Source organism: Hylobates moloch, unplaced genomic scaffold (genome assembly GCF_009828535.3).
Source record: "Hylobates moloch isolate HMO894 unplaced genomic scaffold, HMol_V3 SCAFFOLD_21, whole genome shotgun sequence".
NCBI classification, from domain to species: domain Eukaryota; kingdom Metazoa; phylum Chordata; class Mammalia; order Primates; family Hylobatidae; genus Hylobates; species Hylobates moloch.
Genome location: NW_026652296.1, coordinates 23,709,976 through 23,736,143, shown reverse-complemented (window position 1 = coordinate 23,736,143; position 26,168 = coordinate 23,709,976). Strand labels below are relative to the sequence as shown.

Genomic DNA, 26,168 nt, shown 5'->3' with positions numbered 1-26,168 from the left:
AGCCACCGCACCCGGCCAGGGTTACTGTCTTACATACTCCTCATTGCCTTGAAAAGGCTCCAGAATAATACACTTATGTAAAAAGAATTGAGTGGCCTATTATCCTCAAATGGAGTCAGAGTCTAGGACATTATTAAAATATCTTTTTGGTGAATGAAATCTTAAAAGTTTATATCCCAGTGGACACCATAATGATTATGGATATTTTTATAATTTAAAAATTTGTTTTAGTTCATCAGATTTTCTCTTAAGAATTTATCCTAAGGATGTGGCCTAAAGATTAAGCTACAAATGATGCTCATTACAGAGCTGTGCATAATTAGAAGCAACCTGGCCAGGCATGGTGGCTTACACCTGTCATCCCAGCACTTTGGGAGGTCATGGTAGGGAGACTGCTTGAGCCCAGGAGTTGGAGACCAGCCTGGGCAACATGGCAAAATCCCAGCTCTACAAAAAATTAGTTGGGTGTGGCAGTAAGACTGAGATGGAAGGAGCACCAGAGGTCAGGGCTGCAGTGAGCCATGATTGTGCCACTGCATTCCTGCCTGGGTAACAGAGTAAGATCCTGTCTCAGAAAAGAAAAGAAAAGAAAAAATAAAAGAGAAAGGAGGGCAGGGGAGGGGGAGGAAGGGGGATGGGGATGGGAAGAAGAGAGGAAAGGAGAGGAGAGGAGAGGAGAGGGGAGGGGCTGGGAGGGGAGGGGAGGGGAGGGGAGAGACGAGACAAGAAAAGGAGAAATGACCTAAATGTCTCACACTGTGGCATTAAAGAAATCACAGTACCTAGGCTTAGCACAGGGGCTCATGCCTGTAATCCTAGTACTTTGGGAGGCCAAGGTGGGCGGATCACTTGAGCTCACGATTTCGAGACTAGCCTGAGCAAACATGGCAAAATCCCGTCTCTACAAAAAATATAAAAATTAGCCAGAGTGATGGTGCATGCCTGCAGTTCCAGCTACTCAGGAGGCTGAGGTGGAAGGATTGCTTGAGGCTGGGAAGTCCATGTTGCAGTGAGTCATGATCATACCACTGCACTTCAGTGTAGGTGACAGAACAAAACCCTATCTCAAAAAAAAAAAAAAAAAATCATAGTATATACACATGTATATATTACATACACCTTAAATACATGGAAAGATGAGACAAGGGAAAGGAGGTAGGCAGAAGAGGTGTATGAATACTAACCATTTGATTTTCCTTTCTCTGAAAAAAAAGATTACTAGTGCCTGAAGTCTTAGCATGATGGTGGCAATAGGGTGCAGTCTTGCCTATGGTAGCAGAATTACCTATAAATAATACTTATATGAACAGGACATTTTCTTTTGTGTGTGTGTGTGTGTGTGTGTGACAGAGTCTCACTTTGCCGCCAGGCTGGAGTGCAGTGGCGTGATCTCAGCTCACTGCAACCTCCGCCTCCTGGGTTCAAGCGATTCTCCTGCCTCAGGCTCCTGAGTAGCTGGGACTACAGGCACACACCACCACGCCTAGCTAATTTTTGTATTTTTTTTAAGTAGAGATGGGGTTTCACCATGTTGGCCAGGATGGCCTCGATCTCTTGACCTCGTGATCCACCCGCCCTGGACTCCCAAAGTGCTGGAATTACAGGTGTGAGCCACCGTGCCCAGCCAGGACATTTTCTTAACAGACTCCTCGGGAAGAATACTGTCAGCTACCTTGTTTTCCTTGTCATTCAGATTTTAGAATTTTATTAAGTCTCTTTTACGTGTTTCATTAACATGTATAAGTAGACTAGAAAACTTCTTCCAAAACACAATTAACAGGGGACAAATTAATGGTTTCAATAAACTATACCAGCACATTCTAATCTCAAACTTATTTGTTTTCAAAATGTGTGCATTGTCCACCTCACCTCCTTATGATTCACATTTCCATGTTGTCTGACACCCACTGTATTATGTACAGTGTGATCCAATGTGTTTTACACATAGTATGTTAAATTGGATAACTTACCACAATCTATCATTTCAAAGTCATCATTCATATTTTTATTATATGCCGCAACTTCTCTTGGAATACTTTTCAGCAGAACACTTCTATATACCTACACGCCAGAGGGGAAAAAAAGGACTGCTCGGTCACAGAGGTACAGGTTAAACAAAATCAAAGTGAGAAGAGCAAAATCTCAAACCAATAAAAAACTATTTGTCTGTATAAGTGATACTCAAGGGTAAAATGTTATTAGCTCTAGTAAGTATAGATTATAACACATACCATAAAAGAGGGGATACTGGAGAAGAGCCTACCATCTAAGATGGGCTCAGTTTATAAAATATGAGAAATAGCAACTAAAGACTGATGATCAGGTTTTACTAAATAAAAGCAACTTTAAAGACCTGAATTTGTTCAGGTGCAGTGGCTCACACCTGTAATCCCAGCACTTTGGGAGGCTGAGGCAGGCAGATCTCTTGAGGCCAGGCGTTCAAGACCAGCCTGGCCAACGTGGTGAAAGCCCGCCTCTACTAAAAATACAAAAATTATCTGGGTGTGGTAGCGCACACTTGTAATTCCAGCTACTAGGGAGGCTGAGGCAGGAGAACTGCTTGAACTCAGTGGGTGGAGGTTGCATTGAGCTGAGATCACACCACTGCACTCCAGCCTGGACAACAGAGCAAGACTCTGTCTCCAATACAAAACAAAATAAAACAAACAAACAAAAAACAAAAGACCTGAATTAATTCCTCCTTCTTTTTAATTCCTTACACAACAATCAATTGGTCTTTTTTTTTCTTTTTAGAGACAGGGTCTCACTCCATGGCTCAGACTGGAGTGCAGTGGCACAGTCATGGCTCACTGTAGCCTTGACCTCCTGGGCTCAGGCGATCTGCCTGCCTTGGCCTCCTTAACTGGTGGGATTACAGGTGTGAGCCACTGCGCCTGGACAAGAGTCATTTGTTCTTAATGCAGCTTGTTTTTCTGCCCCCAGCCCATTCCCATCTCCTTTCAGATGGCCACATGAAAATCTTTTCCCTTCCCTGCCCCTAAACTATTTCTCACCTCTGAGATAGCTGGAAAGGCATGATCCATTCCCCCTTGTACTGTATTATAGGTTACTGGTATTAAGAGGATATTCAGGGAGCCATGGCTTGGCCCATTCTTGACTCACACTAACCTCACCTTAATGATCTTCAAGGACAATCTAGAGCTTTCTAGGCTCTGTTCCTGAGGGATTTTCCTGAAGAAGCCCAGAAACTCTTAGCTTATCACAGGATATAACAAATACCTATACTTGGTTCTTCAAATGTCTCTATATTGCTTGCTATAATGTCTTTTAGGGCTTAAACGAAGCTCTCTTAGAAGGGGATATAACTACTAATACTGAGGCCACATCTCTATTTTGGTCTGCAGTCTAGGCCACTACGTCTCTCTTTCTGTCTACAGTTTCCAGGGCCAGAGAAGAGGCCACTATGCTTCCTAAGAGCAGAGCAACTAGGTTCTTGAATGATCAAACCCTTAAGGTAATTTACTTGTGTTCTTCAGTACAATAATAACAACAATATGGCATTAACATTCATTAAATGCTTATTGTGTGCCAGTCCACTCTGCTACCATGACTGAAAGGTTTCATGGAATTTTCACCACAGCCAGAACAATATAATCAGAAATGTTTAACATCTATTCAAAGATGCAAACATTAGGATGCTTAGCAGATGGCAAAAGAAGCTGTAGTTAGGTTAATGAATACTCAAATTTCACTGGGTTTAAATATCATTAAAAAAATAAAGTCTCATATAATTAAAGAATATTATTATTATACATATCTTTTTTTTTTTTTTTTTTTTTTGAGACAGAGTCTCACTCTGTCGGCCAGGCTGGAGTGCAGTGGAATGATCTTGGCTCACCGCAACCTCTCCCTCCTGGGCTCAAGCAATTCTCCTGCCTCAGCCTCCCGAGTAGCAGGGATTACAGGCGTGTGACACCACACCTGGCTAATTTTTGTATTTTTAGTAGAGACAGGGTTTTACCATGTTGGCCAGGCTGGTCTCGAACTCCTGACCTCAGATAATCCACCTGCCTCCACCTCCCAAAGTGCTGGGATTACAGGCGTGAGACATCGCACCCAGCAATTATACATATCTTTCATTAAATGAACAAATGGAATGGCAGAACTTTTGAGAAGTATATGAAAGTATATGGATGAGTCAGAAACAGTCAGACTTCCTAGCTTCTACTGAAACTGTCCTTCAATGAAATTATCTCTTGAGTTTAATGTTATCCATTAAAACAGAAAATCTGAAGTATATTAAAACTATAAAATAAGTTTACCTTTTATATAACTTGTCAGTGGAAAAGAGTAAATCTTTTTGGACAGCAGGAAAAATAATGTAACTCACGTGACTATTAGCTTGGGGCTGATTCCTATAACTTTTCATAATTTCTTGAAAAGTTCTTTCTTCTTTTGTTACCTAAGGAAAATAAAAACTGCATTTATCAACTGCTTTTTGAAAGAAAAATGGCTCTGAACAAAACTTCAATTATAAGTTGGCACTGAGAGCAACCTTGCAGAAAACCATTAACCCCAGGCCAGTCCATGAATAAAAACCACTAACATTTATGATTTTTTCTACCTTTAAAGTTCAGGCTTTGTGGCCTGTGGGGACTCACTTAATAGTTTCATTAATCAAAAAGCAGTGAAACTGCTATGGTGTGACTCTACTGAAAATCTATTTCTTTATATAAAAAAAGATATAAGAAAACTCAGATCTGTTTAATTCCCTGCAGTCTCCAGTTTTATTAATTTTTAAGTACTTACTTAAAAGTAAATTAACCACATATGAAGGATTAAAGGTATCTTACAGTGATGATTCTCAGTCAAACTGAGTGGCTATTACAGGATTAGGTTTTAACATTTCAGGACAGACTGTAGGGTTTCTAATGCTTAGATGGAAGTCACAGTGGTGGCCAAAAGGAAGAAAATGGATTAGTGATCCAAAAAGGAATTCCTTCTGAGATCTCTGTGATCATAAACTTCACTTAAGTCACTCTTTTCCCCTGCTTCACTGTCCATTAGTGCTAAACCTGTTCTCTATAATGAGCTAGAAATGGCAAAGCCTGAACTCTAACAGTCTTCTGGAAAACACACGATTAGTTAGTAACATTTATCTTTTAATTTTTTTATTCTTTTTTTTTTTTTTTGAGATGGAGTCTCGCTCTGTCATCCAGGCTGGAGTGCAGTGGCATGATCTTGGCTCACTGCAACCTCTGCCTCCCAGGTTCAAGTGATTCTCCTGCCTCAGCCTCCCGAGTAGCTAGGACTACAGGCGCGTGCCATCATGCCCAGCTTATTTTTGTATTTTTAGTAGAGACAGGGTTCACTGTGTTAGCCAGGATGGTCTCAATCTCCTGACCTCGTGATCTGCCTGCCTTGGCCTCCCAAAGTGCTGGGATTACAGGTGTGAGCCTGCGCCCGGCCCTTCAGGTTGAGTTTTCTAACTGCAACTTCATCATTCTGCAAATCAGCAAGATTCACTTCAAACACATGACACTTGAGGCTATCAGATGCAATTTGGTTCCTTGAGTCCTGGTAACTAGTGTCTTTCCAGTATTTCTTGTATTGAACATAGTCGGTGCTTCTTTACATCAAACCAATCTTTCTTAAAAAATGAATCAACCATTTTCTTCTTGGCTCCCTTTTTGTTGCCTTTTGTATGGTGCATGTTCTCGTCAACCGCCATAGTGCTACCATAACAATTATTAAGACTTATTTTTTACAGAGATTTCAAAGAGGCATTGTGGGAGGAGGGGTCACAAAGGAGTTTAAAAACATGCTCTGTCTCAAAACGCTGAAAAATCAAGTCTTAACTGCACACATCTTCTAGGACTGCCAGTGTGGCCAGTTCGGTCAAGACAAATGAGTGGTATCAGATATATGAGAATTTTAAAAAACAAGCAAGATATGTTATTCTATGACTTAAAACACGTTGTAGCAACTAGAAAGTAAAATGCTCTTCTGAGGCAGCACAATAAATCATGAGAAAGCAATACGCAATATGGTACAGAAACTTTTATTTTTCTTGAGACAGGGTCTTGCTCTATTGCTCAGGCTGAGGTGCAGTGTCATGATCTCGGCTCACTGCAGCCTTGGCCTCCTGGGCTCAAGAGATCCTCCCACCTCAGTCTCCCAAGTAGCTGGGCCTATAGGTGCAAGCCACAATGCCCAGCTAATTTTCATATGTTTTATAGACACGAGGTTTCACCATGTTGCCCAAGCTGGTCTCGAAATTCTGGGCTCAAGCGATCTGCTCACCTTGACCTCCCAAAGTGCTAAGATTATACGTGTGAGCCACCATGCCCAGCCTCTTCTCCCAATTTATACATTACCTTTGCCATGATATAAAAGGCACAAAGGAGAAGCTGATCCAAATGCCTGTCTTTCATTAGATCAGGGCAGTGAACTAAAGTGAATTCAAAACACGTCCATATCTTCCTTCGTAACTCATTTGAAACATCCAGTTTTAGACATAGATCACGTAAGCGTACACTTGCCAAATGATAGACCTAAAATAGAAGGTAACACATTGATGCAAAACACCAAGTAAATCATTTCTCAAATTTTTATGTCTTACCAAGACCAAGATTAAAAAACATAGGCTGTTGATATGCAAAATTAAATAAAATTTCTGTTCTATCTATGGCAGGAGGATATAGATTAAAGCAAAACTACTTGAAAAATTTTTTAAAGATGTCATCTATTACTCTATGCTGCCAACTATGTAAAGTAAGAAAAACTGAAATATAGGACTTATCTGCATCATGACAATTATGAACACATAATTTTTCCTTTTTTTTTTTCCTTAGGTGGATTCTCACTCTGTCACCCATGCTGGAGTGCAGTGGCACAATCTTGGCTCACTGCAACCTCTGCCTTCTGCATTCAAGCAATTCTCCTGCCTCAGCCTCCTGAGTAACTGGGCTTACAGGTGCATACCACCACGCCTAGCTAATTTTTGTATTTTTAGTAGAGACGGGGTTTCATCATGTTGGCCAGGCTGGTCTTTAACTATTGACCTCAAGTAATCCATGCACTGCAGCCTCCCAAAGTACTGGGATTACAGGTGTGAGCCACTGTGCCCAGCCCGAACGCATAATTTTTCAAAGCTCAGAAGTCTCTGTCTATTCTCTTTGGGTTCAGGTAAAATTGCTAGGGGGCCTAACATGCCAAATAATAAATGTTTGACTCCAAAAATGAGTCAGAAAGCAAAAACATTTAAAAAATTGCTCCTATATTCTACACTTTTTATGAGCACAATGGGAACAAAACAGGAACATTAAAATAAATAAGATACAAAGTTTTTTTTTTTTTTTAAAGCATGTGAAAATAAATTCAGTTCAATTCCCTGGCCCTAGATCCTGCAAGACTGTTTTTTTTATTTCAAGACTTGATAACCCTGATGTGGTATTCCTAAACCAGACTATTCTATTCAAACTATTTTTTTTTTTTGAGACAGAGTCTCACTCTGTAGCCTAAGTTGGAGTGCAGTGGCACGATCTTGGCTCACTGCAACCTCCACCTCTGGGCTCAAGTGATTCTCGTGTCTCAGCCTTCCAAATAGCTGGGACTACAGGCAAGCGCCACCACGCCTGGCTAATTTTTTTTTTTGTATTTGAGTAGAGATGAGGTTTCACCATGTTGCCCAGGGTGGTATCGACCTCCTGAGCTCAGGTGATCTGCTGGCCTCGGCCTCCCAAAGTGCTGGGATTACAGGCGTGAGTCACCGCGCCCGGCCCAAACTATGTCTTTAAATTTCCAGATGGAAAAAAAAAGTAAGTTACCCCTTACAGAAAATTATCTTTGGCAGAAAAATACCTACAAACTGAGCTTAAAAACTAATTTAAGCTACTCAGTAATCTAATATAAAGAGAGACAAACAGTTGACTCCAAAGCCACCAGTGATTTATTTTACAGCAAACAAATTTTCTGCATCCTCTCCCCTTGTTTCTGGTCCAGCCATGCTGAGGAAACAGTAGGGTCAGAGCAGAGAGAAAGATGCTAGAACTTTATATTCATGAAAGGAGAAGATAAGAGATATAGTCCTAGCTAGAATAATTAAAAATAGTATGTAATTAAGTAATACTTGGTAAAGTATCTTTTACAGAGCTGATCCAATGCTTATAGGATACACATATGCTGGAAGGCTTTTAATTCTAACATTCACAGTAAATTCTATTTAGGCATAGAACACCAGCATCACACTGAGTTCAGCATAGATAATCGTTATAATTTACTCAACGAATGGTTATTTTGAATTTATTATAGATTCAGACATTTCAGTTCCTTTTACATTTTCTAGTTTCTAATCTATATTGAGTAGGTTATAATTAAATGAAAGGAAAAGGATGTTAGATTCTAAAACAACATTCAAAATAAAGAATTCACCAAAAAAAGTCTTATTTCTGTCAAACTTAGGTTAATTATCAGAGGCAATAATTTGCCATTTTGAAAATTAAAAATGGTAAGTAAATGGGGAAACTGCTATATTTTCAAGCTCTGTTGTTAAAACAGTCCTTAGGCATAGTAGGGGGTGAAGGGACAGAGGAGACAAGCCAGTAAAGGTGGTGAAAAGAGCAAGACTCTCCCTCAACCATCCTAACTGACAACCAAAGCAGCCCTGCTTTCATATATTTTGTTTATACTTCTGGAGACTATTTCATTCAAAGAAGGGGTTTCCCTAAAAGATGAAATTCCTTGGAGAATCAGTTGCTCCAAAACCCACAATGTAATGAAAATAAATGAGCTATAATTGAAAGGAACAGAAGACAAAGAATGGTTGTAGAAGCTATAAATGAGTTGTTTTCCAGTGTCCGTCTCCTCTTCTGCAATAACAGAACCCTTAACATTTACACCCACCTTCCTGTAATAAAGACTATATTTGCCCCTTTGAAAATTCTGCCTGGGCACAGTGGCTCACATCTGTATTCCCAGAACATTGGGAGGGTGAGGTGGATGGACTGCTTGAGTCCAGGAGTTTGAAACCATCCTAAGCAACCTAGCGAAACCTCTTCTCTACAAAAAATTAAAAAATAAGCTGGGTGTGGTAGCCTGTGCCTAGAGTCCCAGGTACTCAGGAGGCTGAGGTGAGAGGATCGCTTGAGGCTGGGAGGTTGAGGCTGCAGTGAGCCATGATCTTGCCACTGCACCCCAGCATGGGTGACTGAGCAAGACCTTGTCTCCAAAAAGAAAAAAAAAATTCTACAAGTGGCTACATGACTAAGTGGGAAATAAACAGCACTGGTGTTTGTAACTTCTAGGACAGGTTCTGAAGGTGAGGAGGCATGCTCTTTTTCTTCCTGCTGGCTAGAATGCAGATATGATATCTGGAAGGGAAGCAGTCATCATGGACTGAGTTAGAAACCTTGCGTTGAGAATGGCCAAAAAAACCTTGAAGGGACCTGGGTTTTTTTTTTTTTTTTTTTTTTGAGATGGAGTCTCGCTCTGTCGCCCAGGCTGGAGTGCAGTGGCGTGATCTCGGCTCACTGCAACCTCCGCCTCCCAGGTTCACGCCATTCTCCTGCTTCAGCCTCCCGAGTAGCTGGGACTACAGGTGCCTGCTACCATGCCCGGGTAATTTTTTTGTATTTTTAGTAGAGATGGGGTTTCACCATGTTAGCCAGGATGGTCTCGAACTCCTGACCTCATGATCCGCCTGTCTCGGCCTCCCAAAGTGCTAGGATTACAGGCGTGAGCCACCGACCTGGCCAGGACCTGGGTTCTTAATGGTCGTGGTAACCACAGCAGTCCCATACTACTTACACAGACTTTACGTGAAAGATAAATTCTTCTCTTGTTTAAGCTACTATTATTTTCAAACAGCTAAACCAAAATCTAAGAAATAAATAGACAATCACTATGCCCGAGGTCAGAAAACACATTGGAAGTACTGTGAAAGAAACAGGATTTGATATAAAAACGTAAAAAATAATCCTCATGTTTTATCTTAATATAAAACTATCTAATTCAGAGTGTGGGCTGAGACCTTCCATGACAGCAAGTGACAAAAGAATGGAGAAAAACATGATTGAGGAAGAGTATAAATTAAGGAAGATTTATTTCACATAGAGAAAAAAGGACATATAAAAAATTATTGCTGGGCGCAGTGGCTCACGCCTGTAATCCCAGCACTTTGAGAGGCCGAGACGGGTGGGTCACGAGGTCAGAAGTTCAAGATCAGCCTGGCCAAGATTCTGAAATCCTGTCTCTACTAAAAATACAAAAATTAGCCAGGCGTGGTGGCACACACATGTAATCCCAGCTACTCAGGAGGCTGAGGCAGGAGAATCGCTTGAACCCGGGCGGCAGAGGTTGCAGTAAGCCAAGATTGTGCCACTGCACTCCAGCCTGGCTGACAGAGCAAGACTCCATCTCAAAAAAAAAAAAAAAATTATTAGGCCGGGCACAGTGGCTCACACCTGTAATACTGGTACTTTGGGAGGATGAGGTGGTGGATCACGAGGTCAGGAGATCAAGACTGTCCTGGCCAACGTGGTGAAACCCTGTCTCTACTAAAAATAAAAAAATTAGCTGGGCATGGTGGTGCATCCCTGTAATCCCAGCTACTCAGGAGGCTGAGGCAGAGAATCACTTGAACTAGGGAGTTGGAGGCTGCAGTGAGCTGAGATCGCACCACTGCACTCCAGCCTGGCAACAGAGCGAGACTCCATCTTAAAAAAAAAAAAAAATTATTACAAGAACAGTTGGTTGGGCGTGGTGGCTCACACCTGTTGTAATCCCAGCACTTTGGGAGGCTGAGGTGGGAGGATCGCTTGAGCCCAGGAGTTCGAGACGAGCCTGGGAAACACAGCGAGACTCCATTTCTACAAAAAAAAAAAAAAAAAAAATTTAGTTGGGTGGGGTGGTGCATGCCTGTGGTCCTACTATTCAGGAGGCAGGAGGATCTCTTGAGCCTGTGAGGTAGACTGCAGTGAGACATGATCGTGCCTCTGCACTCTAGTCTGGGCGACAGAGCAAGACCCCGTCTCAAAATAATAATAAAAAAAGAATGATTAGTAGAGAAATACACTTAAATTTGCCTGTAGACCCAGGTACTCGGAGGGTAATGAAGGAGGATGACTTAAGCCTATGAGTTTGGGCTCTAGCATGCTATAACTGTGCTTGTGAATAGTCACTGTACTCCAACCTGGGCAATAGAATGGGCTAGCCAACCATCTAGTTGTGGGATGCACTGCAGTCATGTTTGGTTATAAATATCTGATTAACATGTCTATCTTATCAGAAGCTGATGATTCAAAACGTGCTTGTAAGAAATAGGACAAATTCAAGTTATGTCTAAGGTCAACCGTTTTTAGTGCTTTTCCATCAATATTAAAATAATTTAGGCATTATAATAAGAACTGGTTATATGCTAATTTAAAAGGTAACACACTAGATTTATTTATTTTTGAGTTTTGGAGACGGGGTCTTACTCTGTTGCTTGGGCTGGAGTGTAGTAGCACCTTCTTAGCTCACTGCAGCCTCGAAATCATGGGCTCATGTTATCCTCCCACTTCAGCCTCCTGAGTAGCTGTGACTACAGACATGTGCCACTATGCTGGCTAATTTTTTAATTTTTTGGTAGAGACTGGGTCTCGCTATGTTGCCCAGGCTGGTCTTGAACTGCAAGCCTCCAGTAACCCTCCTGCCTCGGCCTCTGAAAATACTGAGATTACAGGCATGAGCCACCATGCCTGGCCTAGATTTATAATAAAAATTATGAGTAACAGCTGGGCATGGTGGCACATGCCTGTAATCCCAGCACTTTGGGAGGCTGTGGTGGGCAGATCACCTGAGGTCAGGAGTTTGAGACCAGGCTGGCCAATATGGTGAAACCCTGTCTCTACTAAAAATACAAAAATTAGCCAGGTGTGGTGGTAGACACCTATAGTCCCAGCTACTTGGGAGGGTGAGGCAGGTGAATCGCTTGAACCTGGGAGACAGAAGCTATAGTGAGCCGAGATCACGCTACTGCATTCCAGCTTGGGAGACAGAGTAAGACTCTGTCTCAAAAATAAATAAATAAATAATGGCTTGGGTGGTGACTCACACAGTAATCCCAATGCTTTGGGAGGTCAAAGAGGGAGGATCACTTGAGCCCAGGAGTTCAAGGCTACAGTGAGCCATGATCATGCCACTGCACTGTAGCTTGGGTAACAGAGCAAGACCTTGTCTCTAAAAAAAAAAAAAAATATATATATATATATATCTCCTTCTCACAGTATCCCATCAATCTTTAGAATGATTCTTCGCTAATTAAAATTCACCCATGAGATCCAACATGTATTTGTCCCACAGTGAACTCCATTCCACAGCAACATAACACAACGGAGTTTCAGTAAATTCCAGAGGCTGGCCAACTACTTACTCAAAGTTACAAAAGAATACAAGCTGGCAAAAAATGTAAGTTAGATCTGAAAACAGAATCAAACCCTGTGAGCCTGAGTCTAAACTTATAGCTCACCAGGATCATAATGTTCTCTTGAAAGGTCAAATGTATTTTTTAAGTGGCTAAAGGTACATTACTTGAAAGCAAAGCCAGACAAAGAAAGCATAAAAAAAATACAGACCACTATCTCTTATGAATATTGGCGCAAAAATCCTCAACTAAATACTAGTAAAACAAATTCAACAGCATATGAAGAGGGTTATACACCACGACCAAGTAGAACTTATTCTCAGAAGGTAAGGATAATTTAAAATAAGGAAATCATTCTGTATAACACACCATATTAAAAGGACAAAGGGAAAATGGCCACATAATCATTTCAAGTGATACAGGAAAGCATTTGACAAAATTTAACACCCTTTCATGATAAAAATACTCAAAAGCTAGGAAGAGAAGGAAACTACCTAAACATTATAAAGGACATACAGTAATCCCTTGGTATACACAGGAGATTTCTTCCAGGAGCCCCTGCATATACCTGAATCTATGCATACTCAAGTCCTACATTTGGCCCTGTAGAATCCCCATGTACAAAAAGATGGCCTTCTATATACACAGGTTTCACATCCCTCAAATACTGTATTTTCATTCTGTGTTGGCTGAGAAAAATCTGTATCTAAGTGGACTTGTACAGTGCAAAAACATGTTGTTCAAGGGTCAACTGTATATAAAAAACCCACAGCTAACATCATACTCAAATTGAAAACCTGAAAGGTGTTCCTCTAATATCAGGAGTAAGACAAGGATGTTTGCTTTCACCACTTTTATTCAACATAGAACTGGAATTCCTAGCCAGAGCAATAAGGCAGGAAAAAGAAATCCAAATTGCAAAGAAAGAAGTAAAATTATCTTTGTTTACAGATGACATAATCTTATGTATGGAAAACTCAAAAAACCTAAAGAATCCATAAAAACTGATAGAATTAATAAATAAATCAGCAAAGCTGCAAGAAAATCAATACAACAACATCTCTTGTGTTCCTTTACATTAATGAACAATCTAAACAATGAAATTAAGACAACAATTCCACTTACTTATTACTTACAATAGCATCAAAAAGAATACAATACTTAGGAATAATCTTAAGCAAGGACTTGTCTTACAAAAGACATATACAGAAAACTACAAAATGTTGCTGAAAGAAATTAAAGAAGATGCAAATGAAAAGACATCCTATGATCATGGACTGGAAGACTTGATATTCTTAAGATGTCAACACTAGCCAATGTGATCTCCATGTTCAATGCAATCTGTCAAAATTCCAACAATGTTTTTGCAGAAAGAGAAAAATCCATCCTAAAACTCATACAGACTCTCAAGAAATCTTAAATAGCCAAAACAATCTTAAGAAAGACAAACAAAGTTGGAGGTCTCACACCTCCTGATTTTAAAACTTATGACACAAAGCTATGGTTATCAAAACAGTGTGGTACTGAAAACAGATAGACATATAGTCCAATGAATAGAATAGAGAGCCCAGAATTAAACCCCCATATCTATGCTCAAGTGACTTTTCAACAAGGATTCTAAGCTCATTCAATGGAAAAGGACAGTCTTTCAACAAATCGTGCTGGGAAAAATGGATATCCATGTGCAAAAGAATGACTTTAGACCCTTATCTAACACCATATACAAAAATTAAAATCGGCTGGGCATGGTGGCTCACGGCTGTAATCCCAGCACTTTGGGAGGCTGAGGCGGACAGACCACTTAAGCTCACGAGTTCGAGACCAGCCTGGGCAACATGGTGACACCCTGTCTCTACAAAAAAATTCAAAAACAGGCCCGGCGTGGTGGCTCACGCCTATAATCCCAGCACTTTGGGAGGCCAAGGCAGGTGGATCACCTGAGGTCAGTAGTTTGAAACCAGCCTAACCAGTATGGTGAAACCCCGTCTCTACTAAAAATACAAAAATTAGCCAGGCGTGGTGGCATATTCCTGTAGTCCCAGCTACTCAGGAGGCTGAGACAGGAGAATTGCTTGAACCCGGGAGGCAGAGGTTGCAGTGAGCCGAGATTGCGCCACTGCACTCCAGCCTGGGCAACAGAGTAAGACTCTGTCTCAAAACAAACAAACAAACAAAAAAACCCACAAAAAACGAAAATTAGCTGGGCATGGTGGCACATGCCTGTAGTCCTAGCTGCTCGGGGGGTCGAGGTGGGAGGATCATTTGAACTCGGGAGGCGGAGGCTGCAGTGAGCTGTGACTGGGTGACTGCACTCCAGCCTGGGTGATAAAGTGAGACTCTGTCTCAAAAAAAATAGACATAATAAATATAAGAGCTAAAAACTATAAAACTCTTAGACAAAAACATAGGGGAAAAGTTTTATAATACTGGATTTAGCAATGATTTCTTGTGTATGACACCAAAAGCACAGACAAAAAATGAAAAGAATAAATTGACTTTATTAAGATTAAAAACTTTGATGTGTCAAGAACACTATCAATGGAATGAAAAGGCAACTCACAGAATGGGAGAAAATATTTGTAAATAGTATATTTTATAGGGCATTAATATCTAGAATACATAAAGAACTCCTACAATTTAACAAAAACAAAACCCATAATTAAAAAAATGGGCAAAAGACTCGAATAGACATTTCTACAACGAAGATATATAGATGGGCAAAAGCACATGAAAAGATACTCAATATTACTAATCATTAGGGAAATGAAAATCGAAACCATAATGTCTCTTACACCCATTGGATGGCCATTATCAAAAAAACAAACAAACCAGAAAACATGAAACGTTGACAAGGATGTGAAGAACTTGGAACACTTGTGCCTTGCTGGTGGGAATGTAAAATGGTCCAGCCACTGTGGAAAATGGTACAGTGGTTCCTCAGAAAATGAAATACTAAATAACTCTCCCATTTCTGGGAATATACCCAAAGGAATTGAAAGCAGAGACTTGAATAGATATTTGTTGCTATTTTTTTTTCTTCTTAAGACAGGGCCTCATTCTATTGCCCAGGCTGGAGTGTAGTGGTGTGATCTCGACTCCCTGTAGCCTCAACCTCCCGGGCTCAAGTGATCCTCCCACCTCAGCCTCCAAAATAGCCAGGACTATAGGCATCTGCCACCACACCTGGCTTTTTTTTTTTTTTATATAGAGATAGGGTCTCACTGTGTTGCCCAGGGTGGTCTCAAACCCCTGGGTTCAAGTGATCCTCCTGCCTCGGCCTCACAAAGCGCTGGGTTTACAGGCATGAGCAACCACGCCTGGTTTGAACAGACACCTGTACACAAATGTTCATAGCAGCATAACTCACAATAGCCAAAAGGTAGAAGCAACGCAAATGCCCATCAACAGATGAATGAATAAACAAAATGTGGTATTAAAAAAAGTATATTAATACGATGGAATATTTTTTCTTTTGTTCTTTTTTTCTCTTCTTCATACAATAGAATATTATTCAGCCTTGAAAAGGAAGGAAATTCTGGCACAAGCTATAATATGAATGAACCTAGAAGACATTATGCTAAGCCAGTCACAAAAACAAACAAATATCATATGATTTCACTCATATGAATAACCTAGAGTAGTCAAATTCACAGAAACAGAAAGTAGAATAGTAGTTGCCAGAAGCTGGGGAAAGGGAGAAATGGATACAGAATTTCAGAATGGGAAGACGAAAAAGTTCTGGAGATAGACGGTAGTAATAAAGCTGCACAACAATGTGAATGTATTTAATACCATTGAACTGTACATTTAAAAATGGTTAAAATGGTAAATTTTGTGTTATGTATATTAGAAAAAAAAAAAGACCAAAGTCTGTCTCTGTTACTCAATCTTTCTTCCGTTGATTAAATAAATTCTTTTTAAGTGCTATAAAAACACATACCTTTCTGTAAAATAGTGCTAAGGACCCAGTTCTCTTTGGCCTGTTTATTCCAGTTGAATGTACCTCTTGTGCTTTAGTCAGATTGGTCTGTTTTGGAGAAGCACCAATTAATGAATGAGCAGTAAGTGATACAGGACTCTTGACTTTGGACTCTTGATTTGTATTCATGGAAATAGGTATCAGCGTGATCTCTCCAGCATCATTTGCAACACCTGAATGTATAAGCATTATTAGAAATAATCTGCGTACGTTCTAGGAAAGTTGTCAACTATATATATTTTGACAATTATATATACATATATCTGTGTGTATAAGAAGGCTACAAAATAGTAATTCCAGGTTATGACTGAATTCTTTTCTTTTTTTTTTTTTGAGACAGGGTCTCACTTGGTCACTCAGGCTGGAGTGTAGTGGCGCCATCTCAGCTCACTGTGGCCTTGACCTCCTGGGATCAAGTGATCCTCCCACCTCAAGCCCTGCAAATAGCTGAGACTACAGGTGCAAGCCACCAAGCCTGATAAATTTTTTTTTTTTTCTGAGATGGAATCTTGCTCTGTTGCCCAGGCTGGAGTGCAGTGGCATGATCTTGGCTCACTGCAACCTCTGCCTCCCTGGTTCAATTCTCCTGCCTTAGCCTCCTGAGTAGCTGGAACTACAGGCGCTTGCTACCACACCCAGCTAATTTTTAAAATATTTTTAGTAGAGATGGGGTTTCACCATGTTAGCCAGGATGGTCTTGATCTCCTGACCTCATGATCTGCCCTCCTTGGACTCCCAAAGTGCTGGGATTATAGGCGTGAGCTACCGTGCCCAGCCTGTATTTTTTTTTTTAGAGATCGGAGTTTTGCTATGTTGCCCAGGTTAGTCTTGAATTCGTCAGTTCAAGCCATCTGCCTGCCCTGGCTTCCCAAAATGCTAGGATTACAGGCATGAGCCACTGCAGCTGGCCTTTTTTTTTTTTTTTTTTTTTTTTTTTTTAAGACAGGCTCACTCTGTCACCCAGGTGGGAGTGCAGTGGCCTGATCTTGGCTCACTGAGACCTCTGCCTCCCAGGTTCAAGCAATTCTCCTGCCTCAGCCTCCTGAGTAGCTGGGACTGCAGGCATGTGCCACCACAGCCGGCTAATGTTTTTTCTGTATTTTTAGTAGAGACGGGGTTTCACCACATTGGCTAGGCTGGTCTCAAACTCCTGACCTCAAGTGATCCACCTGCCTCAACCTCCCAAAGTGCTGGGATTATAGGTGTGAGCCACTGTGCCCAGTGCCCCCTGGCCCCCCCGGCCCCCCTTTTTCTTTTTTTTTTTGATGACGTCTTGCTCTGTTGTCCTGGCTGGAGTACAGTAGCGAGATCACGGCTCACTGTAGCCTCAAATTCCTGGGCTCAAGTGATTCTCCTGCCTCAGCCTCCTAAGTAGCTGGGACCACAGGCACACATCACCATGCCCAGCTAATTTAATTTTTTATAGAGATAGGATATTGCTATGTTGCCCAGTCTGGGTCTCAAACTCCTAGGCTAAAGTGATCCTCTTGCCTCGGTCTCCCAAAGTGCTGGGATTACAGGTGAAAGCTACCATGCCCCACATAAATCCTTATTTTCTAGAAACAAGAATATTCGGTTTTGTTTTTATACTTTAAATTTATTGGAAAAAAAAACACATTTTGTTCTCTATTTTGTATGTGCCTGGGATGTGTTTATAGTTCAAATTCATTGGAAAAAAAAGCAATTTTTTTTTTTTTTTTAACATTTTGAGCACTTGAGCTGTTAGTTAAAAAACAGAATTTTGCTCAATACATACATATTGGAAAGCTCAGATAAGAACACTTTAAAAGTAGCTCAGGAGTTTGAGACCTGGGCAACATGGTAAAACCCCATCTGTACCACAAATACAAAAAATTAGCTGGGAGTGGTGGCACTTGCCTGTGGTCCCAGCTACTCAGGAGGCTGAGGTGGGACGATCACTTGAGCCTGGGAGCAGAGGTTGCAGTGAGATGAGATCATGCTGCTGTACTCCAACGTGGGTGACAGAGTGAGATCCTGTCTCAAAAAATAAAAAAAGAAGAAAAGAAAAGTAAAATAAGTCTAAACAAACAAAGAGGATAGTAAATTTATAAAATTTGAAAATAAAAAAAAAAAACCACTATAGGTTCAAAACGAAAAGGTGGGGCACAGAGGATTTATAGGGCAGTGAAACTACTCTGTATGGAGCTATAGTGACAGATACATGTCATTATACATGCTCAAAATCAATAAACTATTCACCAAGAGTGAACCCTAATGTAAACTATGGGCGTTGGGTAATGTGTCAATAATGTAGGTTCATCAACTGTAACAAATGTAGCATTCTGGTATGGAATACTGATAATGGGGGAGGCTTTATATGCCTCTGGTGGGGGAAGGGGGAATATGAGAAATGTCTGTACTTTCCTCTGAATTTTGCTGTGAATCTACAACTGCTTTAAAAAAATCAAATCTATTTAAAAAAAAAAAAGTATAGGTTCAAGAAAAAATAATGAGTTAGAAAAATCATGTGATCTAATCCACTAAGACATTTCTTAAATTTTTATCTCAGAAAAAATACAAAACAAAGGCACTATAATGTTACCATGTAATGGAATTGTAACTTTATGTCCTGTTGTTCCTGTTACTGGGGCTGTGGCCATTGTTAGGAGAGTTTGACCAGGTAAAATTGATATATTTTCAACAGTAATGCTTGAAGAAGGAGCGATTTTCAATTTTGTTCCTTCTGTTATGATCTTGTCCATAAGCATTTCCTTTGGGGGGTCCTCTCCAAAGAGTCTTCTCTTAGCACTCCCTGCGGTAGGAGAACTGTAGCGTTCGTGGACAGAAATTGGAGACAATGGTTGCATATCTAAAAAAAAAAAAACAATAAATTTAAAACAGAAGTGTATTCCAAAATAATAAATTAGGTTTACTCATTCACTCGACAGATAGTGAGTTACTTATGCTGGGCACTAGCTAGATATGAATAACATGGCCTTTGCCCTCACGGAATATGTAGTCTACTGGGAGAAAGAGGCATGAAATAAGTCACTACGATAAAACGTGAAAATTATGATCACTCATCTTCCTGGTTTCTTGAACCTCTGCCTACATTAAAGGAGCAAAACATTAAGGACAAAGTAGAGGCTGAGAGGTAGAATGAAGTGAGCACTAAATTTTAGTAATAGTCCAATATCTCCCAATCTTACCTAGTAGAAAGCACCTGAGAAGAAGGGAAGCAAAAGCAAAAATCAGGAATTTGGGTTACAGTTTTGCCTCTTTGTGCATATTTGCACTCCAAGCAGTTTAAGGCAGTAGCTCTGGCTTTCTAATTTAGTAGATATGGAATCATCTTTAGTAAATCTATCAGAAGATATGAGTAAAGATGATATAAATCTGCCTACTTTGCCTTAATCTGAGGGTTGGCAGTACTGTGTTGATCAAAAATAAAGTAAAGATTACGGATTTTGCCTCTCTTCCTGTGCTATCCTTTCACAGGATCTGCTTTCCATTCCCTCTCTACCAGCTGCACGGGTTTTTCTAGCCCCTTACAACCCTACATCTTTTCTACATCTTTTTCCACAATTCTTCCCTCAACCAATTATTCCTTACAGGTATGTCAATAATATGCTCTTAAAACAAAAGTATTTATTTATTTATGAGATGGAGTCTCGCTCTTTCACCCAGGCTGGAGTGCAGTGGCGTGATCTTGGCCTACTGTGACCTCTGCCTCTTGGGTTCAAGCGATTCTCCTGCCTCAGCCTCCCAAGCAGCTGGGACTACAGGCATGTGCCACCACGCCTGGCTATCTTTTCTATTTTTAGTAGAGACGGGGTTTTGCCATGTTGGCGAGGCTGGTCTTGAACTCCTGACCTCAGGTGATCCACCTGCCTCAGTTGGGATTACAAGCTTGAGCCACCGTGCCCAGGCTTCATTATTTATTTTTACATTCACTAGATAATTAGATAGTCATGTAATCTATTTTCTTTTCTTTCTTTTTTTTTTTTTTGAGATGGAGTCTCACTCTGTTGCCCAGGCTGGAGTGCAGTGGTATGATCTCGGCTCACTGCAAGCTCTACCTCCCGGGTTCACGCCATTCTCCTGCCTCTGCCTCCTGAGTAGCTGGGACTACAGGCGGCCGCCACCATGCCCGGCTAATTTTTTGTATTTTTAGTAGAGAAGGGATTTCACCGTGTTAGCCAGGATGGTCTTGATCTCCTGACCTCGTGATCTGTCCACCTCGGCCTCCCAAAGTGCTGGGATTACAGGTGTGAGCCACTGTGCCTGGCCCTGTAATCTATTTTCAAAACATGCTCAAAAGGTAATAAAATGACCCCTGGCAATGATTTAGAAGCTCTCTGTATTAGTGAGGTGATTGGTAAAATAGTTACAGTTTAATAAAAATCTCCGTAATTCTTGGGCTTATGAAAGTAGCTTTCACTTCCCCTGTCTTCAGTAAACAAGTGCAAATTTCTATAGTTGTTTCCATTACTCCTTTACAAGAGTCCATGTGAATGCCTTATATCTAAGAAATCCACGCAAGCCCTTGAATCTGACTACGCATGTTTAAAGGTGACATTTCAAGGCAAGACTCGAGTTGAAGCCATAAAGTTAGCTGCAAATCCTCTGAAATGATCTTTTCTTAGCACAGCACTGGAACAGCTATGGTGGATACTCAATAAGAATGTAATGAATATACAAATGTAAAGCAGCTCCAAATTTAGAAAGAAACATGACAATCTGTCAAGGTACAGAAAAGATGCTCACTTAGTTATAAATTACATGAGGGGAAGGTGGCAAGCACAGTTTAAACTATTCTTGGTAAGTTTTTAAAAAAGAAAATAATTCTCAATATTTTGAAAGTTTTAAATTATAGTATACTAAATATTTTTACTATTTTTTCATTTCTCTAAACATTAATAACTGACAGTAAGAAGAGCCTTTTTTTTTTTTTTAACATTTTGACAAGATTTGTAAAGGTCAAAAAACAATTATAATAATTATAATTATTCCCACTGATTAAAATTACTGAGTATTCACATCTTATGCAATCTTGTTTTTTTTTTTTTTGGAGACAGAGTCTTGCTCTGTCACCCAGGCTGGAGTGTAGTGGCACAATCTCGGCTCACTGCAACCTCCGCCTCCTGGGTTCAAGCAATTCTCTTGCCTCAGCCTCCCAAGTAGCTGGGACTACAGGCACATGCTACCATGCTTGGCTAATTTTTTGTATTTTACTAGGGACTGGTGTTCACTGTGTTGCCCGGGCTGGTCTTGAACTCCTGAGCTCAGGCAATCCGCCTGCCTCAGCCTCCCAAAGTGCTAGGATTACAGGTGTAAGCCACTGCGCCCAGCCATTTTTTTTTTTTTTTTTTTTGAGATGGAGTCTTCCTCTGTCCCCAGTCTGGAGGACAGTGGTGTGATCTCCGCTCACGGCAAAACTCCATCCCCTGGGTTCAAGCAATTCTCCTGCCTTAGCTGCCTGAGCAGCTGGGATTACAGGTGTGCACCACCATGCCTGGCTAATTTTTGTATTTTTAGTAGAGACAGGGTTTCACCATGTTGGGCAGGCTGGTCTCGAACTCTTGACCTCAGATAATCTACCTGCCTCGGCCTCCCAAAGTGCTGGGATTACAGGCGTGAGCCACTGTGCCTGACCTTATGCAATCTTTTTTTTTTTCTGGGTCGGAGTCTCGCTCTTTCACCCAGGCTGGAGGGCAATGGCGCGATCTTGGCTCACTGCAACCTCTGCCTCCCAGGTTCAAGTGATTCTCTGCCTCAGCCTCCTGAGTAGCTGGGATTACAGGCACCCGCCACCACGCCTGGCTAATTTTTGTATTTTTAGTAGAGATGGGGTTTCTCCATCTTGGCCAGGCTGGTCTTGAACTCCTGACCTCATGATCGACCTGCCTCAGCCTCCCAAAGTGCTGGGATTACAGGCGTGAGCCACTGCACCCGGCCTTTTTTTTTTTTTTTTTTGAGACACAGTCTCACTCCGTCCCCCAGGCTGGGGTCCCGTGGTGTGATCTTGGCTCACTGCAACCTCTGCCTCCCGGGTTCAAGTGATTCTCCTGACTCAACCTCCTGAGTAGCTGGGATCACAGGCACCCGCCATCACACCCAGCTAATTTTTGTGTTTTTGGTAGAGATGGGGTTTCACCATGTTGGCCAGGCTGGTCTCAAACTCCTGACCTCAGGTGATCCGCCTGCCTTGGCCTCCCAAAGTGCTGGGATTACAGGTGTGAGCCACCGCGCCTGGCCTGCAGTCATTTTTATGATCCTGCATTGCATGTAAAGCAAAGATTGCAGACAGACAAATAGACACACATACACAATCACACAGAGTCCAAAAATGGATGTACCATACTATATAACCTGAATACTTGTTCATCTAAGATTTGTTAAGGGATACTATGTGGTCAGGAGATTTTAACTGATTTTTAAAAATCCAAGTGCTATATAATCCACAAGATACACACATCAGCTCGCTACGTCACAAGAGAAAATAAGGAAGAATGAACTAAAATCTTTTCATTGGTAAGTCTCAAAATGAACTATTTTAAGAGTATAAATAACTAGTTTGTTAGATGAACTTAAGCATTCCAAAGAGAATACAAATTTTATTTTGCTTTAAATGTTTTGCTACAGAGACATACACAGGAAAGGAAGAATATAAATTTGGGAAATTTGGAAAAGTAGGTATTTAGCTTAGTGATATGGTTTGGCTGTGTCCCCACCCAAATCTCATCTTGATTGTAGTTCCCATAATTCCCACATGTCATGGGAGGGACCAGGTGGGAGGTCATTGAATCATGGGGGTGGGTCTTTCCCATGCTGTTCTCCTGATAGTGAATAAGTCTCATGAGATCTGATGGTTTTATCAAGAGGAGTTCCCCTGCACAAGCTCTCTTGCCTGCTGCCATGTAAGATGTGCCTTTGCTCTTCCTTTGCCTTCCACCATGATTGTGAAGCCTCTCCAGCCATGTGGAACTGTGAGTAAATCAAACCTCTTTCCTTTATAAATTACCCAACTTTGGGTATGTCTTTATTAGCAGCGTGAGAACAGACTAATACACTTATCTTTTTTATTTCTTTCTTCTTTTTCTGGGATATGAAGGGGGTCTCACTATTTTGCCGAGGCTGGGTTAGAACACAATCCTCAATCCTCCTGCCTCAGCCTCCTGAGTAGCTAGGACTACAGAAAGATGCCATCATGCCTGACTTTAGCTTATTTAAACAGTTCTCCATTAGCATTCAGGAAAGATTATATACATTTATTAAATAAATTACATTTAAAATTCTATTAATATTGAATACACTATAGTATATAATATAGTGTATAATGAGCTACACAGGGGTGCTGGCACAAGCATCAAGCTCCTTTCCGAATCCTGCTGAAAAAATTAGATTTCTTAATCATATGCTCACAAGACTTAAAATGTTCTCTGAAAAAAACCAAATGCCCTTTGTTACTTTTTCATTCCTTTACCAATATTGAACCTACCTCTTCGAAGACTCCCACTGTCAGTTCGAACTTCCTTGACTCTTGGGTGCATTAGAGGAGACATTGGCATCATGGGAAGATGTCCCTGTACATTTCCTCCATTTCCTGTTTCAAAGTTATTTGGGAATATAACCTGTAGAAAACAAAAACCCTTTGATTTACATACAGATAAACTTGCTGATTAAAACTTATTAAAAATGTTTTCTTTTCTTTTCTTTTTTTTTGAGATAAAGCCTCATTCTGTTGCCCAGGCTGGAGTACAGTGGCACGATTTTGGCTCACTGCAACCTCCACCGCCCGGGTTCAAGTAATTCTCCTGCCTCAGCCTCCTGAGTAGCTGGGACTACAGGCGTGTGCCATCATGCCCGGCTAATTTTTGTATTTTTAGTAGAGACGAGGTTTCATCATGTTGGCCAGGCTAATCTCGAATTCCTGACCTCAGATGATTCACCCACCTCAGCCTCCCAAAGTGCTGGGATTACAGGCGTGAGCCACTGTGCCTGGCCGAAAAAGTGTTTTCTTAACTTTTTTTTTTTACTATTTTATTTCTCTTTCTCACTTCTTCACAAAATACAACTTGGATAAAGTGCTCAATTCTTAATGTTAACAAACATATGGAAAGAGTTCATTTCATTTAACTTATAATTTATATAGGTAAGTTACCAACCACAAGAACTAAACCTATGAGGTAGGCAGTATCATTCTCCAGTTAGGGATGAGAAAATTGAGGATCTGAATGTGAAATTTGCCCAAGGTCACAAAACTAGTAAGTTACAAGAGCAACGGCTTCAATACTAATCCTTCTTCAAGTTCACAGCTTTTTTGAACTTGAAGGAGTTTGAAGTTCTTCGATGGAAATACACTGATGAATATTGAAGAGTGGCCCAATAAGTTACTGTCTGCTGCAAAAGACCAAAGAAGTATAGAAGAGAGATTTCAAGAAACCATCTTCTTTTCAATTCCTCCTGGCCTTGGACAGTTCTAGTAGTTTGGGATTAGGGAAAAATTCAAGAAGATTAATGAAGTACATAAGGAGACAAAACAAAGATGAATCAAAAGACAAGAGTTATGAAAGAATAACAGAAGTAGACAAAAAAAACCAATTTCTCACGATACTACTATTTAAAATGTAATTTGTGCACAACTCTGGGCACACATTTTTAATTTTTATTTTATTTATTTATTCATTTAATTTTTTTTTGAGAGACAGTCTTGCTCTGTTGTCCAGGCTGGAGTGCAACAGCACGAGCTCAGCTCACTGTAACCTCCACCTCCCGGGTTCAAGCAATTCTCCTGCCTCAGCCTCCCAAGTAGCTGGGATTATGGGTGTGTGCCACCATGCCCAGCTAATTTTTTGTATTTTTAGTAGAGACAGGGTTTCACCATATTGGCCAGCCTGGTCTCGAACTCTTGACCTCAGGCAATCCACTTGCCTTGGCCTCCAAAAGTGCTGGGATTACAGTCATGAGCCACTGCGCCCGGCCTCTGTTTTTTATTTTTTAATTCTAAATACCACTAATGAAAAGTGTTCAATCTTTATACAGACATTTGAAAAATTTTAAATAAGTTTAATGGTTTCCTAGACACGATACCAAAAAGCACAAGCAAAAGAAAAAATATCTGAATTGGACACCATCAAAATTAAAAATTTTTGCATTTCAAAGACACCATCAAGAAAGTAAAAAGACAGGCCAGGAGCAGTGGCTCATGCCTGTAATCCCAGCACTTTGGGAGACCATCCTGGCTAACACGGTGAAACCCTGTCTCTACTAAAAATACAAAGAAATTAGCTGGGCGTGGTGGTGGGTGCTTGTAGTCCCAGCTACTCGGGAGGCTGAGGCTGGAGAATGGCGTGAACCCGGAAGGTGGAGCTTGCAGTGAGCCGAGATCACGCCACTGCACTCCAGCCTGGGCGACAAAGCAAGACTTTGTCTCAAAAAAAAAAAAAAGAAAGTGAAAAGACAACCTAGAAAATAGGAGAAACGTTTTGCAAATCATTTATCTGATAAGGGATTTGTATCTAGAATATATGAAGAACTCCTATAATTCAATAATAAAAAGACAACCCAATTACAAAATGGGCAAAAGATCTGAATGGACATTTCTCCAAAGATATGCAAATAGCTTACAAGCACATAAAAAGATGTTGATCATCATTAGCCACCAGGGAAATGCAAATCAAAACCACAATGAGATATTACTTCACTCCTACTAGAATGGCAGGATTAAAAAGGCAGATAATAACAAGCATTAGCAAGGATATGAAGAAACTGGAATCTTTCTACATTGACGGTGGGAACAATAAAATGGTGCAGCCATTTTAGAAAGCAGTCTGACAGTTTCCCAAAAGCTTAAACAGAGTT

At 40.7% G+C, this 26,168-nt stretch overlaps 1 protein-coding gene across 6 annotated transcripts in view; it reads right to left on the bottom strand.

Annotated features, from left to right (window-relative positions):
* Positions 1–26,168, bottom strand: part of RBL1 (RB transcriptional corepressor like 1) — a 93,746-nt gene that overhangs the window by 14,909 nt on the left and 52,669 nt on the right. For all 6 annotated transcript variants that reach the window (XM_032142497.2, XM_032142496.2, XM_058432905.1 and 3 more), the window contains 6 exons: positions 23,806–23,938; positions 18,907–19,173; positions 16,305–16,516; positions 6,339–6,515; positions 4,352–4,423; positions 1,971–2,061 (listed from right to left, as the gene is read on the bottom strand). In XM_032142497.2, the coding sequence (XP_031998388.1) occupies positions 1,971–2,061; positions 4,352–4,423; positions 6,339–6,515; positions 16,305–16,516; positions 18,907–19,173; positions 23,806–23,938 (952 nt within the window). The remainder of the gene's footprint in view (positions 1–1,970; positions 2,062–4,351; positions 4,424–6,338; positions 6,516–16,304; positions 16,517–18,906; positions 19,174–23,805; positions 23,939–26,168) is intronic.